At 37.8% G+C, this 18,775-nt stretch overlaps 1 protein-coding gene across 2 annotated transcripts in view; it reads left to right on the top strand.

Moving 5' to 3' along the window:
- Positions 1–18,775, top strand: part of Bard1 (BRCA1 associated RING domain 1) — a 67,347-nt gene that overhangs the window by 28,933 nt on the left and 19,639 nt on the right. Inside the window, exons 5-9 of one of the 2 annotated variants that reach the window (XM_075951785.1) lie at positions 3,103–3,183; positions 4,610–4,782; positions 12,508–12,616; positions 17,762–17,894; positions 18,436–18,528. In XM_075951785.1, the coding sequence (XP_075807900.1) occupies positions 3,103–3,183; positions 4,610–4,782; positions 12,508–12,616; positions 17,762–17,894; positions 18,436–18,528 (589 nt within the window). The remainder of the gene's footprint in view (positions 1–3,102; positions 3,184–4,609; positions 4,783–12,507; positions 12,617–17,761; positions 17,895–18,435; positions 18,529–18,775) is intronic. The other variant, XM_075951786.1, reaches the window with a different exon arrangement.

Raw genomic sequence — 18,775 nt, 5'->3', positions numbered from 1 at the left:
AGAGAGAGAGAGAGAGAGAGAGAGAGAGAGAGAGAAGGGAGGGAGGGAGGGAGGGAGGGAGGGAGGGAGGGAGGGAGGGAGGGAGGGAGGGAGGGAGGGAGGGAAGAGAGATTTTGGGTGCTAGTACCATGTTTCAGTTATTGGGTAACACTTACAAACACTAAGCTGTGTTTGTTTGTTTGCTTGCTGTGGTTCTGTACCTCCAGCATTATTCTTTTTGCTTAGGATTGTTTAGCTCTGTAGAGTCTTTGCTGGTTCTGGATAAATTTTAGGATTCTTTTTTCTATTACTTTTAAAGCAAGATTTGTTTGTGTACATATGTGTATGCATGTGTTTGTGTGTGTGGGTGCATATGAGTGCAGGTTCCTGAAGAGGCCAGAAGAGAGGACATAGGATTACCTGGAGCTGGAGCTGTAGTCAGTTGTGAACTTCCTGATATGAGTGTTGAGAACCAAATTTATGTTCTTTGCAAGAGCAATAGGCACACTTAACAAATGAATTTCTCTAGCCCCTCTTTCATTTTTATTTCTTTTTTTTATCTCAATGAAGATTGCATTGAAATCTTGGTGGGGATTTCATTGAGTCTATGGATCATTTTTGGTAGTATAACCATTCCCAGAATAGTCAATATTTCAATCAGTTGAAATGTATTTAATACTTTCTTTTAGGCTATTAAAATTTATTTATTTGGTTAATTTAGAACATTTTAATATATTTTACAAATGGATTTTAAAAAAGACTTTAAACTGCCATCTAAAGATGTTCTGTATTTGAGAAGTAGCCCCATATTATGGAAAGAGAAAAGTAATCTTTAGGGGCTGAAGATGTAGATCAGTTGGTCAAGTGCTTGTCTAGTATGCAGGACTTAGATTCCCAGCAATGCAGAAAGCTAGGTGTGGTGACTTTAGTTGCTGTGTGCCACACTCTGTATGTATGCAGGAGAGGAGGATCGGAAGTTCAAAATTATCCTTGGCTGGCCTGGATTACATAGGTCCATGCCTCAAGAAAAGACTGTAAAACATAAAATTTTAGGGCCAGAAGTGTTGGTGCAAACTTTTAATACCACCACTGGGGAGGCAGAGGCAGGCAGATCTCTGAGTGAACTTGGTGAGTTCCAGGGCAGTCAGGACTAAATAGGCTCTACATCATAGACCCAGTCACAACAACAACAACAAAATTATTTTAAGTAGAAAAATCATAAAGCCAAGACAAATGCTCTAGTGGGGCAGGGGTGGGTGGGTTGGTAGGAAACTTAAATAACTTCTGTATTCTTAACCCAGTAGAGGTACAGATTTGTTTCAGAAAAGTAAATGATCTGAGTTGCAATTGGATAGGAATGAGAGATTCTGGTATGTAGTTGTACAGTAGGATGCGTATAATAATGGTGCTGTATATTTACATTTTAGAAAGCTAGAATATTCTGAATGGTTTCATGTTTGAGTTTAAAAGTAAACAAAAAGTGTTTTGGGTCTGGGTTTGGGAGATTGCAATCTTTCTTAAAGAAGGAATCGAATACAACATGTTTATAGTTTTACTTGCATGTAAATTTTATTTACCCAGCATTTTCAAGTAGGCTAAGTCTCTTATTTTGCCTTTCTTTCTGCCATGAACTCAAGCCCCCCCCCCATATGTTACCCTAAAAGAGTTGGTTTGGTTTTTGTTTACCATGACTGATAATTAGAGAGTTTTACAAACTTCATCCCACTGTATAGATGTTATTCTTTTTCCTAAAGCTTTACATTGGTTTTAAGAGTGTGTGATATTTTTTATAGTTAAGAGATTTTTAAAAAAGCTTTGAGGGTCGAGCAATACTTTGATTAAATAGGTAATCAAGTATGGCATATGGATGGCAGATTTTTGCATCCACATGGAATAAGGAATGCATGTGATAATGAGACTGCAGTGGTATGTAGTTTGGAGATTGTGTTTCTGGGGAAAGGAGTATAAAGAAGGGTTGGGGTGTTAGAACGTGGTGGAGGGCATGCTTAGAGAGTGTGCAAGTCTAATTCTCAGCTTTATCTCCTTTGCCAAGGCTTTCTTCCATTACTGGCTAGCAATAGAGGGAATCTTATTGACCAAACCATTTTGCATCTTCCTTCAATCCACTCACCCATATTAGAATTTAGTTGTATCGTGATACACCAGTCACAGAAAGCTCAGAATTGGAAGACTTAATTTTCTTGTCATTTAGTTATTGCAAATAATCTTAACAACTTGAAAGGAGAAGGAATATTGTCTGCTGGTCCTTTACTTTATCTTAATTCTCTTTTGCTAACATCCTGTTCTTCTCATTTGACACCAGCCTCTGATGCTGTAATGTGTCTTCTGTTCTTACTTTTCCACTCTTCCTTGTGCCCTCCCTGTGTTAGTGAGCCACTGTTGAAAAGTTACTAGATTGCTGATCTAGGAAGAACAGAAAGCTAGTGAGAAAGCTATTTATGGAGCAGTATGAATTTGATGGAAGCTGCATTTCCTACCGTTCAGTTAATTGATAATAGGTAATGGTTTTAGTTTCAAAGCAGTGGATGGAAATTAAATGCTAATTTTGTGTGTTGTATGACTGTTTCTCAATCCCTGTCCTGATTTCAAACATAGCAACTGTTTCTGCCATGACGATTCCTTTGGTGCAAACAAAGTGACTATAAACTAAATTAGCAACTCAGGGTAAATAGAATAATTGGCAATAAAGTGGTATTTTTGGCAGTTTCAACAGTTGGTTTCATTGACTAGCTTTTTGACTGTAAACAGCTTTGTTTATTTTAATGTTCAAAAATGATTTTCATGTATGTTCAAAATGATGTTTTTGCAAATGAAATGATGACTTGAATTTTAGGATAGTCTCTGACTAGAGGTCTTCATTTTGTATCTTGAACTGAGTTTTCAATATGGATTGCTAGTAATATCCAAGTACAGAAGAAATGACTTGGCATCTCTGGACTTTAGAGGCAGATAATATTTCTTGGCTAATAAGTAGCAGCCAGGGTGTAAGGGGAAAGATTTGTCTGACTTGAAGAAGACAGAATCTTTAAAACAAAGCCTCAGTAGCCACATTTCATTCATGATATATTTTAATGTCCTTTAATTTTTTCGTTATTCCACCAGGGTGATATACCTTCTGTTGAATACCTCTTGCAAAATGGAAATGACCCAAATGTTAAAGACCATGCTGGATGGACACCATTGGTAGTTTTCTTTTGTGTATCTTTGTAGTGTTGTGGATCTCTGTTTTTTTATTTTTTTTATGCTTATGGTTCTAGTTTATGGCTTTGTGGTTGTTCATATATCATGCTCTGCCACCTACACTCTTTAGTCTGAAGAATTTATTGACCAAGTATGAAAAGAAAGTTATTTTTCATCTAGCTGTTTCAGTTGTGACAGGAAAGTAATTGGCTACCTTTTGAGCACTTTTAGATATAGGAGTTCAGTTTCACTGTATTGTTGAGAGTCAGCTTATGTCATGTGTGGCGGTAACTGCTACAGTGGTCACCAGGCTGCATTGCGCAGCACTGCATGCCTCTGGAACCAGATAGAGTTGGCTTCATGGAACAGAGTAGTTGAAAGGATGGAATGTGATGACCAGGGATTATTTAAATCTTGCCTCATACTTTGTCCACTTGTAAAATGAGGCAGTAGCAGTAGAAAGCCTTGTCATAAACATTTAAATGTCTGTTCGTTATTGTTACCATCAATTGCAATGTGAAAAAGAGAATGGAAAACATACTTGCAACCAATTTCGGCATTAACGAAGACAGTAAGTGTTGGCTTAGAATGCAACCCAAAGCCTCCACAAGGGAGGTGGGTACCTTTTTCTTGTAAACTAGAATTTCAGCACAGAAATGAGACTCATTAGGCCAGGTACAAAAAATAGCTTGAAGATAGAATATATAAATATGTAATATTTATATGTGTTAATATATAGTATATATAAAATGACTTCTGGGCAAATTCCTAAGCCAAGAGGGCTTAATCTGGATTCAGTTTGTTGTGTTCCATAGACTGGCCAACATTGTTTAGGAAGGTTAGCTGCCGCAGTCTTGCTTAACTCTCTTGCTCCTTCCTTTGTTACTAGTTCCATCATTTTTGTCTGTTTAAAAGCACATTTGAAAGCCACACATACCCAGTAATGTCCATCAGCAAAAGAGAACTTGCCTTTTAAATCGTCCTAGATGCCACTTTGCTGGATGGGTTTGTGTAAATGTTGGTGTACAGTTTGGTTTATGGATCGAAGCACTGAATTCTCCTCAGCCTTGGAGAATTCCAGATCTCTATATGATCTGGTTGTTACACTTTTAAGAATTTTTCCAATTGTTGTAAAATTGTTGTAGAAAAATTTCGCAGCTCTAGTTGCTTAAAAGTACATTTTGTAGAGAGGAGCATGTGATCCAAACAAAGCTTGATTTTTTTTTTCATGGAGTACATAGATTTTTATAACTGTGTATTTTACCATGAAAATTATAATTAGTGGTTTTGATGGTCAACAGCTTAAGGTTTGATAGTAGTTATATGAGAATAAGTTTACTGACTGGATGTTCTCATTAATTTTTCTAAAATGTATGTATTAATTTTCTTTTCACACTTCCTCCTTTAAAACATTTTTTTTTTTGATTAGCATGAAGCCTGCAGTCATGGGCACCTGAAGATAGTGGAATTGCTGCTCCAGCATAATGCTTTGGTGAACACCACAGGCTATCAAAATGACACACCACTTCACGATGCGGCCAAGAATGGGCACATAGATATAGTCAAGGTGTTATTGTCCTATGGTGCCTCCAGGAATGCTGTGTAAGTAGTTGCCTACAATCTTCTAAATGCGTTTATGTTCCTAAATGAAGGTATGTACTGAAGCAATAACTACCCGTTGATATTTTGGTCTCTTGTCTTCCACAGCTAAAGTTAGATGTGAGAATCAGCATGCATGTTAGACTCAACACTCATTCTCTCTTCAAAACTCATGCATTTGAAGCAAATTTATTCTCTTCAGTAACACTATCAAATCCGTTTAGAAACCTTGATTTTTTAGACAAATTCCCTTAGTGATTTATATTCTGTAGAATGAATCATACTTAATAAAATTTAGAAATTTAATTTTTTATACTTAATAAAAATTAGATAATTAATTTTTTTGTGGTACTTAATATTTTAGACTCGTTTTAAATATTCTGTTAGCCCTTTCTGCTTATTAGTTCAACAAAAGTTAAAATTTATAAGAATTCAGATATTGGGAAGTGCAGTTGAATTATCGCCCAGATTTTTCACATTATTCAAATGAGGCTCTGAGCAAATTGTTTTGCAGTGTCAGGGCACAGAGGAGCATTAGCGAATGCTGGCGGCTGCATCTTAAAACTGCTATTGTCAAGAGTATTGCAAGCAAATGCCGTATGCAGATTTTTATATCTTTAATCTGTAACTTGGCTCCTGTCTCCCTATATGTTATTTTACTCTTCAGTTAATGAGTTGGTTGAAATGAAAATGCAAGAATTGTTTCTCTGTGCTCTCACTGCTTTTGTGTGCTTCAGAAGAGCCCAACAGAAGCCTCACCCTTAGTATAGAAAAGTATGTAAGAACCACAACATGCAGATTCTCTGACTTGTAATCTTTAGTAGGTAGCCACTTAACACAACTGAAAAACAAGTTACTAATGAAGAAAATAACATACCCTGGTGCTTCTAGCTTCAGTGTGCCAGCCCTTCTTTACTTCCCATTACAAGTTTTAAGGCATCTGGGTCAAATTCTGGGAGAAATGTGTGTGTTTTGTTTTTCTGTCTTTCTGTGTGTTTTTGTATATAAGAATCTCATAGAGGTAATATATAATTATGTGAAGACTTTATAGCTATGATCCTCCTGTAGGTGTAGTAAGCCATTTGATGAGGCAAATGGCTGCTTGGGTCAGGTGAAACTGAGTAGTTTCCATCCTAGGGTTCTTAAATCAGCCGTGACTACTTAAATGAATGGAGCACTGGTCATGGTGTTAGGAAATCCAGCTTTTATTTGTGACTCTATTATTGACTTTATAGCTGCAGGCAGGTTAATTTTTGTGCTTTGGTGTCCTCACCTATAAAACATGGGTGCTGCCTGCTGCTTTCCTATTTCTTCAGATCATAGTGAGGATTAATGAGCCAAAACACGGAGACTGTCTTGTGGTTTGTACGCCATGATTCTTCACTGTGCTGTGAGGAGTCACTAATGTACAAGGAGTGGGAACAAGGCAGGGGATGAGTCTGCCTTCACAATTGCTTTCTCAGAGATCAGGTGCCATTTTGTAGTAAGTGGCCTGAGCTGGCAAAGTGACACAATTACATATAGTTAAACACTCTCTGGCAGGCCCTTTGCATTAAAGGAAGTGTTTAAGTCAATGTCTGGAATTCATGAGCCGGTAGCCATCTATAGCTACTCCACACTTGGAAACTACTACTTGGAAACAGAATCCTTAAAGGTGCTTACTTTTTACTGTTTTAAATGTTCATATGTGTCCAGTGACTCCTGTCTTAGGATGATTCGGGAGGTGAATGTATTTGACAACAAGTTGAGATGGTTTTTGGCTAAAGGATAATAGTGGAGATTTATCCATTGAATTAATTCATGCTGTCTGGCACCTTAGAACTGTGTGGAGTTTGTTGTGAGGAAGACATGCTATCCCTCCTTTCCAAATGTGGAACCAGTGCTTGATCTGCCTTTAAGAACTTTTCCTTTGGTGGACATTGCATTCTCAAGTAGAAAAGTATTATATGGACCAATGGACCTATTAATTGCTTTCCTGCCCTAGTAAATTTTCAAAGGAATGAATCCTCTACAGCAAAGAACTGTTTTATAACATTCAAAACCATGTTGCTCTTTTGAAAGATGGTCTTTGTGATTGCAATTTTATGTTGTTCATAAAGAATCCCATTCATCGACTCTCTTGACATTGTCATGCCCTGTAGGTTTAGTTTTAGTAAAAATACCCAGCCTATGTTTTTGCATGTTGAGAAATCTTTTTGTTTGTTCATCTTTCCTTATTTTTTTTCCTATTGCTGCAGCTGATTCAGGACTCAGCTGTAGGTAGATGTCTACCATGTCACCCCTGTATGGGAAAGGACATTAAAAGATCTTATTGTTGTCTGAGCAGTGCCTTTTGGTTATAGTTGAGGCATTAAACACCTCAGCTTAACCCTTCAGTAAGTGAGGCTCATCTCTGTAATCAGTCTTGATAAGGAAGAATCCTGGCTAAGAAAGGATTTCAGTCCCTGTCTCATATTCTTTTATGTTTAGATGGTACCATATAGGAAAATGAATATTTTTTTATTTTCATCAAAAAGCATGCTTTTTTTCTTATTAATTATGCAAACTATTAATATAAAAGCTGCATGGAATGTATCATCAAATGGAGGGAACTATGATTAGCACTCCAGGCATAACCTACCATGTTTTCTTGTGTTTATTCTGTATCTGTCTCCCAGCAGTGCAAACCCAGCAGGATTAGTGGTACTGAGTTGGTAACTGTCTGCTAGGCACCGACTTAAGAACTTTTGATCTGTTAATTTGGCCTTCCTAATAGTATTAGGAAACAGGTTCTACCAGCCCCATTTTCCAGGTGGAAAACAGGCACTAGAGGTTGAAGTAGTTTGTGTATGGCAACACAGTGATTCTAGATCTGAAACTTGAATTTGGGCAGTGTTCCTGTATAATCTGGCTCCTAGCTATCATGTACTCCCATTCATTCCTCCTGCTCACACCTGTTTAGAGAAGTGCTCAGGAGAAGCATCCACCACTTAACACTATCCCTCTTTCTTTCATGATTGGGCCATAGCTGCTGCTTCTCAAACTCCTTATTCCTGTGAAACACATGTGTGTTCCACCATTCCCCCTTCTTCATCTGATTTCTCCCTCCTTTCCTCATTTTCAGTATTAGGAATTTTCTAGACTGTCACACAGTGTCCACACACCTTTCTCCCTGCTTGGAGTATTCTTATTCTGCCTAGTAACCCCTTTCTAGCTCTGGAAAGTTTCACTATACTTACAAATCTCCCAGTGTGCATCTCTCATTGAATTCTGTCAAGACGCAAGCTATACTTGTGTCATTGGTTCCTTAGTGCCTAAAACAGGGAAAAACCACCTGTTGAATAAACATTTTTCAAACTGATTACATAGCAATGGTTATCACCTCCTCTGTGTGCATGCACATACTCTTTGTGTGTAGATTACATAAATATCACATAGACATATATGTGCTATATGTTTTCATACAGTCAGTGTGTTTCAGTAGTACTGATTTTTCAGGGTTTTTGTTTGCTTATTTATTAGCTATTAGGTAGCAAAACATAGTTACGTAGAAACACTCAGATCTTCTGTGAAGGTTTGAAAATGTAAAAATCCTTATCTTTGTCTTTAAAATGTTTTAGATGAGCTGGGCACTGCTGGCCCAAGCCCATTTAATCCCAGCACTCAGGAGGCAGAGGCAGACGAATCTCTGTGAGTTCGAGGTCAGCCTGGTCTACAAGAGCTAGTTCTGGGACAGGCTCCAGAGCTACAGAGAAACCTTGTCTCAAAAAACCAAAATTAAAAAAAAAAAAGAAAAGAAAAAGAAGAAGAAATGTATTTTCTAGGATTTATGATTTAAATCCCAGAGAGAGCCAGGCATGGTGACTCACACCTTTAATCCTATCTCTTGGGAAGTAGTAGAAGGCAGACCTCTATGAGTTCTAGGCCAGCCAAGGCTACATGGTGAGACTTTGTCTCATAAAACAAAAACAACAACAACAATCCGAACAAATGAAAGTACAGGAAAAGGGCAATAGCACTCGGGAAAGGCATTTGCCTCTAGTCCTGGTTGGTATGAGATCCATCCCTAGGGCCTAGGTATGGGAAGGAAAGCCCAACTCCTGTCAGTTTTTCTCTGGTCTCTCTGTCTCTGTCTCTGTCTCTCTCACACGCACACACACACAAATAAATAAATGAATCTAATAAAAAAACCTCTTAAAGTAAAATCACAGGGCAGTCAGTAGAGAAAGGCATATACTAGAGGAAGAGAAATAGTAAAACCAGCTAATGTACTATGCTATAAATCAATAGAGAAAATTAATAAAAAGATAGGATTTTTGTCAATGATTGTATGATAAGCTTCAGTAACCAGGAAACTGCATTTTTAGAAGAATTTCTAATGCATGAACAGTATTAACTATATGTAATCCTTTGGAGTTCACTGAATTTTAAGAGATTTTCTTTGGATAAGGTATTAAAGGAATGGTTAGAAGTGATACATATGGAAATTGTTAGTATATTGTCAGGAATTATGCTTAACTGTATAAACTTGTATTCCACAAGTACCTTGGTTTGTTGCTGTTGCACTAACCCAGACATACTTTCCATTTTCACAGTTGTGGTGTCTCCTCTCTAGTGTTCGTTGCCTCTGTCTGCTCATTGTATCAGTTTCTTCGCTTGTATTCACCCATCACATATGCTCAGCTCCCTCGATGGAGAAGGCTCTGTTCCAGCTGGTACATACTTTTTAGCAGCCATATTGCTTATTTCCTCCTCAGTCTCTACACATTCATGTACCACATGACAATTACCAGTCTTGACCCAAGGCCATTTCATTTGCCAATGTATGTTCCTTACCTACATTTCACCCCATTACTTTCCTTTGGTATATACTTGGTCAGTTTCATATTTGTTTGTTGAGTTAGTATTTGCTTTCATTGGTTTGCGGAGAAGGAAAAGATGTGTACACCCTATTCTTCTAGATAGTGATGTGAGTTAAGGCTTATGCTTCATACCAGAAAATAGAGAGTTAATATGTTACAATCTTAAAAGACTTTCTTACGATGATGGAGAATAATTAATTTACCACTCTTCCAATTAGTAGTCACAATGTCAGTGACTGACGTATTCAATAGTGTCTTACATTTCCTTGAGATATCTATTTTACATAAAGGGAATAAATAATGTGATAAAATTAACTAATAATTAAAATAAATCAAATTTTCTCACTATACATGTAACCCGTGTTAACCCATTCAAATCTGGAAAGAACACATTTTGTATGTGTCCACATAAGAGTAGAATATACCTTATCTTTCCTTGCTGTGGTTAAGTTTCTACTTGTAAACCTGAATTTGTTTCCATATTTCTGTAGTTGAGAAGAAAACAAAATTATGACAGAGTGCCATAGGCTACATTTTCCATGAAGCGCAGGACCTTTCCAGAACCTGTGGTATCTGTAACTTATAATTCTGTAATTTACATATAATAAAATTCTGCTAGTCAGCTTGTGAAGAAACTCTTCAGAATACAAGAGTATTTGATTGCTCCAGACCACGTGTTTATGTAGAAGTCTGCCTTAGTAGCACTATGGCTGTGCATGTTATGAAGCACTTTCATTTAGCCATTTTTCGGGTTGTCATCAGGGATTTTTACTTCAGCTCATATAAATAGCTATGCAGATGTCATCAGTTAGTGTGTATTAAGTTCATTTGACTAAGGTTTTTCTCATATATATTAATAAAAGCATATATACTATGGCTTTGTTTATCCATTTTTGCAGTTGGTTTAAGAATTAGAATCTTGATTCTTCAAATCAGGCTTCTGTTTTGTGGCTGTCATAGCATCTGCACATGAGGAGGCAGTGTGGTGGTGTGTGCATAAGAGAGCATGAGGTTGGGACGTCTCCAGAAGAGTGCATCAGATCCTGTTGATGTGCTCTGACAGTACTCGCTCCGGCTGTAAGCAGTGGCTTGTGTCACAGTGTTGTAAATCAGGAACCCAAATGCACTTGTCTTTTACATTGGCTGGAGAAAGAATATTGCCAGGAAAGGCCCATGGTGTGGACCTGGACATAAAGGGAAACCTGAGAATGCAGCCTTAAGACTGTTTACTCAGAATTGCTGAAAGAAGACGGAGCAACTGAGCCTGGTGGTCATGAAGAGCTGTCATGAGAGAATTGCTCTGACTTATTTCTTATCTTAATCCACTAGCTCTCTTTTCCCAAGATGCCATTGTAACAGCCTTCCTTAAGGTCACTGGCTCAGAGAGGCTTAGTCCTTATATGTGTGACTTCTGTGACTCATCAAAGCTGACACTTTTCTTCTTCTTCCCTCAATGGTTCATTCTTGCCCCTTTAAGACATTCTCTATGCACTCAATTACATTTATAAAATTGTTACAGTACCTTATTAATATTTTTGTTTCTCATTTAACACACTGTATTTTCACATTTGCTTTCAATGCTTGGAATCAAGTCTAGAGTGTTGTGCATGTTTTACAAGCACTGAACCACTGAACTTTATACCCAGCCCTCTTCAGCTTTAATTGAATATATACATGCAATATCCTTAGAGATTAGAAATGATAACTTGATTTTGAAAGCTCAATATTACAGTATGGTATAGTAAAATATATTCTAAAATATTCTTGAATTGTAAAGAAGAGGAATGGTTGACCAAATGTTGTAGCTTTAACAAATTATTTACAATGGACTTGTTGAGCATGCTTATGAATGTAATTGAGATACAGGGCAAATGTGACCTAAATAGATCATCGGAACCTGTTGCTCTGTTTTATTATAGTCTATGAAATGATGGGGTTCTACTTTGAGACCTCGTCTAGTATTTCATGCTGTGATTTGTAAAGATGCATGCATTCAGAAGTTTGTATCAGGCTGTTCTCTGAACCACACTAGTTTGCAGTTAAACAAAAAGGGATAAAAAGTACCCCCAAAATAGATTACATGTACTTTATTAAACTTAAATTTTCTTAATGCAAATAAAAAATAATGGCAAGAGAGAGACATTAAATAATAAAAAAAAATTCTAGATTAAATTAGCCTGTGTATTTCAAGGTTATGTTGACCTCAAAATAGGAAACAGGAGATGTGCTACGTTGCTCTTGTTTCCACAGGAGAAAAAAAGCTATGGATCAAATTACTAAAGATTCAATTAAAAAAAAAAACTCTTCAAAAAGAGAAATGACAGCTTATCCACAGAGGTGATAATCATACAGGTGGTAATTAAAACCTCATAAGGATTGGGGCAGGGTTCTGCTCTTGTCTTTACAAAAAATACTCATCTTCAAAAAGTCAAGAGACCTTGGATGTTTGAATATCTTAAAAAAATGGCTTATGAGGACAGGTCATCTACAGGGTAAAATTTCATTCTCTATACATATATATTTATATCTACTACCCAGTGTAGTGTGCAGACGGGGGTGTCTCTGGTAAAGAATCGTTCTGTGGGTTGGCAGCATCACAGAAGAATGGAAGTGGGCTAGAAGGAAAGGGGTAAAAGGGGCTGAGGGGAAGAACTAGGGAAATGTTGGGTCCTCTGCAGGGAGCTGAGTCTCTAGAGGGTGGAGGTGGAGCTGGCTTCCTTCTTTGCTTCTTCACTGAGTTCCATAGCTTTTGATACTAGATCTTCATGACTGTTTCTTTAGTTACAATTGTGTATTAAGGATGTTGACAAGTAGTTCTAGAAGTGCATCTGTTAAGAATGAAGTTATGTATTTTATTTACTTAAACACATCTGACTTGTTTTACCAGTAACATATTTGGTGTACGGCCCGTGGATTATACAGACGATGAAAATATAAAATCATTGTTGCTGCCACCAGAGAAGAATGAATCATTCTCTACTAGCCAGTGCTCAGTCGTAAGTATGGATTTAGATTTGGGACATTTATTTTTTTATTGAACTTGGTTGTGAAAGGAGCATAATAGAAAAACTTCCAGTTAGCAGGTATCTTTCACTCACCAATTATTGAGTATTTCTGGAGTACTGACTATTATGGATTCAAAGACACAATCAGAGTACATCTACGAAGAAATGTGTAGTTTTTGCAGCATTCATACAACAATGAATTTGACTAAAGCAACTCTTATTTCAAGGAATTTGCTTGCCAGTAAGAGGTAGAGAAAAACTGGTTTGTGAATATGTAAATTGTTAAATGCAATCATTTCAGAAGTGGGTACACAAATGCTTCCAGAGTGATTTTGTATTGCGTAGCTGGGTGGAGGTGCTAGACTCCTGGACGACACTGCATCAGTGAGGGCTTTTTAAGAACCAATTTGAACTAAAACTTGAATTTTGACGGGGAGGCAGCCAGGTGACCACATAAAGGACATTGTATAGAGACCCTCAAATAGACGAAATGGGCACATTTGGAGATTGCAGAGTTAGTAATTGCTGGAGACAGAGTTTGAGAATAGAAACCATTGAGAGTACAGGAGAAACTGGAGTGAATTTTGTCCTGAGCATTTGCTCTTTTGATTTACAAAAGGAAATCACTCCTTTTTGTGCAGTGTGTGCAAGAGTGAAAGAAATATCACCTAGGATTGTGGCAAGCAAATGCCAGCGTGACATGAACAGCCTTGAAAGTCTGTAAGAAGGAAAGTAGTGAAGTTCAGTGTGTGTTTATCCCAGCATTACTTTTCACTGGGTTTCTATAATGAGTGGGGAATGAGTAGAATTAATGTCACTGGAGGCATAGACTAGTTGGTGCCATTTGCTGGTATTGGAAAGGGAATCCTTCATCCTCTGCCAATTTTGCATCTATTGTTGGAACTGTTAAGTAGTAGTTGGCTATATGAGCCTGTGAATTAGATAAAAGGTATAAGCACACAGTGGAAAAAAAGACCTATTTCTTGGGAATCCATAGCCAAATGGAAGATATAAATGCAAAAAATCTTGGTATAAATTGTATTACATGATAAAAGCAATGAAATGTGCAAAAGCTATAACATGTACTGTGGACTCGAGGAGCCTCACTTCAGGAGCTGTCAGGAAGAACTTCAGAAGGTGATAGAGTGTCGGAGGGAAAGTGAGCTGATGGGTGTTGTTGTGGAAGTGACAGAAAATTCCTAATCAGAAACACTTGACTGTTATAAAGAGCATCCTATTGGCAGCTGTAATGCACTGAGAACCCATGCTTTTGACATTACTTGCCATCCTTGATTTAGTGGCTCTGGTGTTACTTGTGTGTCCTTGTTCCTGTTGAGTGGTTGCTGCAATTCTAGTTGTGATAGTGGCTATCTTGAAGGAGTCTTGTAGCCTTCACTGAGGTCTTCCTGTGTTTTATTGGTTAGAACTGACTGCACACTGTTTGACATACCGAGGGATAGAGATGGAGCAGATCTTGTAGTGGGGCTACCTGCACAAAATCTGCCTTTTTTTAGTGTAGAAAATGGGAAGAATGTGTTCTGCTTGGAAAGCCAGCACAGCTTCTCAGAGGAAGGTGTAAAATGCCCTCAGAAATGTAGAGAACTATTGGGGGTAGTGTGCAAGGTGCATGAGGAATGCTAAAGTAGTTTTAGGGTAAAACGCTAGATTGGGATCAGCCTATGAAAGCCTTAACCTTCCTTAATAGGTACTGCAGATTTAGTGCGGCATTTTCAGTATGGAACAAGATGGTCTGCAGGATAGCATGGAGTCAGAAGAAATGCAGGTTGAGTGGAGGCTGCTGTAATAAAGTCCAGGATTAACAGGATCTGAAATTATGGGTGATGGTATTGAGATGAGGAGAGGAGAGAGACACGGGAGGGAGCTCACTGTATTTTCATATTTGTTCAGATGATGAGGGATTTGCAACAACACTGACCAAACTTTCTTATTGTCTTAATCATTGATATGTGGCTAAGGAAACTCATGGATGATAAATCCGTGTGAGTCGAGGCGGTAGGTTCTGTGCATTCATTAAGAGGTAGTTTACATCTGGGATGTCACCTCTAACCATTACCACACTCCTCTCTCAGCCCGGGCTGCTTTGCTGGCTCTTGTCAGGCTGCCATGACACAACGACTGTTTCTACAGAGCCCTGTTGTCCAGAAGGAGCAATGCAGTACTGACTGGCGCCACTGCTTAGTTACAGCCTTCGCCTGAGGTCGTTAGAGTTTGGTGTTAGAGATAGGTGCTATCCCTGAGAACGTTTGTCTTTTGTTTTAGATTGCAGTCTGATAAATGTGTTCCAAATGATAGTTTGGGAAATGAAAAGGACCTCTTTAATTTCTTTCTTTTAAAAATGGGAAAACTGAAAGGTCGTGATTTGCCCAGGATCATTAACCAGACATTAAAACATTTTTTAATGGGCCAGTTAGACCTCAGATTTCTTAAGTCTTAGGTCAGCCCTCATTCAGTTCCACCATACTTTACAAATTAGTACTTATTTTACTCATTTATACTAGAACTCCCTGCCAGAGCATAGTATATTTAAGCTGTCATCATAGATTATTTTAAATGTGTCAGAAATACAGATACCATTATGGTATTCTTTAAGTCTGATTATGGTAATTACTTTCAGAAAGGGATTTTTATTTTGAAATTTAAGAAACACACACTTTCTGTATTCCATTGGCATTGACTTTATGTCTTTTTGTTTTTTGAGATAGGCCTTCATTATGTAGCCCATGATAGCCTGAAACTTGCAACCTACCTGCTTCTGCCTCAAAGGGTAAGATGTGTACAACACCATGGCCAATCTTCTTTATTCTTGGTGACTGATATGTGGCTAGAATGCTAGTAGATGATAAACAGGTCTGTGTAAGTGGAGATGGTAGAGTATGTGCAGTTGTTAAGAGCTAAGGTCTAGGATGTGATGCCCCTAGCTGCCACCAGACTCCACTTGTTCAACCTGGCTGTCTTGCTGGGTCTGTAGTTGATCAAATATATCCCCTTTCAGATCCTAAGCTTTAGCTATTTTCTCTGCCAAAAACAGGTTTGAGGAGCCAGGGTTCCTCCCTCCTACTTACTGACACCGTTCAGACCCAATTGTACTTGTCAGCTACTTATTTATACTGCTAGGAGCTGAACCTAGAACCTTATATTTTCTGGGTAAGCAGTCCACCCTTGAGCTACATCGCTGGTTTTGAACCATTTATTAAAAATAGCAATCCCTCAGTGCTGCTCACCTCATTCACCCCCTTGACCCCATTTAGCATACAGTTGAGAAATAGCATTATACTTTTCCTGTACTTTATTTTTCTCTTCCCTATTAGAATATAAGCTGTATGAGGGCTGGGACTGGTTCACTGAAACAGGTCTTTTGCATGGAGAACAGTGTGGCAAGTACCAAGTGCTTGGTTACATGTGTGTTGATGGTGAGCAAGCTTTTAAGCCTGAAAGTGGCAGGTGCATTGAACACTGGTCCCAACATGATACACTTGCCTGATAGTAGAGTCTAGAATGTTTGTATTGCAAGCTGCACTGATGAGCTCCTTCAGGGAGTGTGCAGATGGGTAGAGGTGATAAGTTGATGCGCTTTAATCCATCCGTGTCTCATCCAGAATTGTGTTTCAAGTAAACTTGGTGGTCCTTCTTTGAGGTTCAGAAGCAACCTCTGGTCTTAACCAAAAGTATCCTTCCATGTTCGTTTAGGGACTTTTCTGCCCTTGACTCCTTATAACAGCATGCTTACCTTTTCTAGGCATTTCTTGATTCTTTAAAAAATTTTATTGTATTTGCTTATGTTAATTTGTGAGTGTGCGTGTGCCTAGATATGCACATATAGAGGCAACAGGAATCATTCTCTCCTTCTGCCACTTTGGTCCTGGGGGTCAAATTCAAGTTGTCAGGTCTGGCTGCAAGCTCCTCCTTCCTCAGAGCCATCTCTTTAAGCCCCCCTTAGATGCTTGATAAATTTATTAACAATTTTGATAAAAATTTTATCTAAGAAAAATACCATGTTGAATTTAGCTTGCTGAACTTAAATTAAGCCAAGCACTGTCATTTAAAAGACTTACTGTGATATTTTTGTATACCTACTTACTATATAGTAGATCTCATTTATTGTGAATGAATTGAGTTCAACTGTTTATAAATTTCACCAACAACTTAGCTGTCATATGTAGGGAGTCTGAATGACCTATCACTGTTCTGGTATGTGAAGTTAATGTTTAAATACTAGCCTCCTCTCACCTAGTTGCTGAACTGCGATGGTGCCTGTGCCTCTGTTGTTTCCTTCAAATGTTGCAGGCCCTTGAAAGCCCAGGTGTCCAATGCACATTTGTACTCAGCGTCTTGTGTTGTGTGTGGTGTTTTTTCCTTAGTGCAGTAGTGCTGGTTATGCATTTTCCTCTCTAGATCATTCCTTCTCCTTCATAGGTAATTCCAGTTCTGTTTTTTCCATCTTTTGCATGCTCCACCGTGTCATTGTTCCTCTACATCGTCTCTTCTCATCCCACATGCTGTTCACTGGTGCTGTTTGTCTCCTGTAAGTGCTGAGTGTAAGTTAGATATTAAGCTGAAATCATTAGTCTCTGTAAGTCAGCCTTTCCTCCTTATGGGCATGAGCAACTCCCTCCTGTTTGTGGACCTATTTTCTTCACCCATCAGTTCACTTGCCTATGTTCATCTTTTTGTTTCAGTATCAAGAATTCATTTTCTTCAGAATTAGAGCTGAATTTTCAAAATAATCTTAGCTTAAACTGAATAGAGCAGGTTTGTGTTTGACTCTTTGAAGAGGGTATGAAATCAGTCCTTTTTAAATGGCTGTTTTAGGTTATTGGGGACAGAATGAAATTATGAAACGCTACAGGAATCCAGTTCAGCATCAGGAAAGGAAGCTTGCCTGCATGGAGAGAGCTATTCCAACTGACACTGATGGGAGGAAAATAATTAGGAAATAGTTATTCAAATGGATTGAGTATTAGAATTATAGGTATTGATTCAGTAGGAACTACTGGGGATTATTAGCTGGAGTAAGACAATTCATAAAATAAATCCCCTGCCTAATGGCTTGTGCCTTCTCTCTGTGTTCCTTACATGTTTTTACCATGGTGGTGCCTCTCCATTTTTCACTACCAGGTGACTGCTGGACAGCGAAGGAATGGGCCATTGGTGCTGATAGGCAGTGGACTTTCTTCACAGCAGCAGAAAATGCTCAGCAAACTCGAGACAGTTCTTAAGGCTAAAAAATGTGCTGAGTTTGACAGTACAGGTGAGGTGTTTGATTTCTTTCTAAATAATTTAAAAAGTTAGTCCCTTTAAAGAGTGAACTTCAGTAATTTATGTTTTAAGAATTGGCTTATGGTTATATATTTTGCGTCTTATAATCTAGGCTGTTTCTATTAATATCCTAGGAAATGTAAAGTGTGTTTTACTTGTTTTGGGGGATTTGGAGCTGTTCACATTGCTAGTAGGCAAGTGCATTGCCACTCACCTACATCCTTAACAGGAGCTGTAAAGTTAAGCTTTTCACTAATTTTAGGGTAGAGTACTGTTAAGAACAGATTTGAGTTTGTTACTAAAGTATAACACAGTATGATATCACAAATCATTTGAAAATAGTTTAAAAACTTATATTTGTTAATATACTTTTACGATCTATTTTTCATGTTGATGGCCAAGTTAAAAAAGTATGGAATTATATTCAATATAAATTTCCTTTGGTGAAAACTTATGTGTTAGTTAATAAAATAGACTTAACTGCTTATAAAAAACCAGGAAGTTATTTTGGTTTTTCCTTACTGCTTTTTTAGTAACTCATGTCATTGTTCCTGATGATGAAGCTCAAAGTACTTTGAAGTGTATGCTTGGGATTCTCAATGGATGCTGGATTCTGACGTTTGAATGTAAGTACTGGATTTGGGAGGATTACTAGACTAGTTAGATACTCACTGCTTTGAAAAGGATTCATGTATTATTGGTGCCCTGCAGATGTTTTTAATAAATGTACATAAATATGCTCTGATTTTAATGTAGTTTTATTCTGCAATACCAAGTATATTAATAAAGAATTAATGTAGTTTCTTGTTAGATTTGAAGTCTAAATAGTCCATATTAATGTTAAATGGTGTATTTGACAAAATATACTCATGT

This window comes from Microtus pennsylvanicus, chromosome 17, assembly GCF_037038515.1.
Source record: "Microtus pennsylvanicus isolate mMicPen1 chromosome 17, mMicPen1.hap1, whole genome shotgun sequence".
Taxonomy (NCBI): Eukaryota; Metazoa; Chordata; class Mammalia; order Rodentia; family Cricetidae; genus Microtus; species Microtus pennsylvanicus.
Note: the sequence above shows the minus strand (reverse complement) of the source record. Positions and strands in the feature narration are given on the sequence as shown.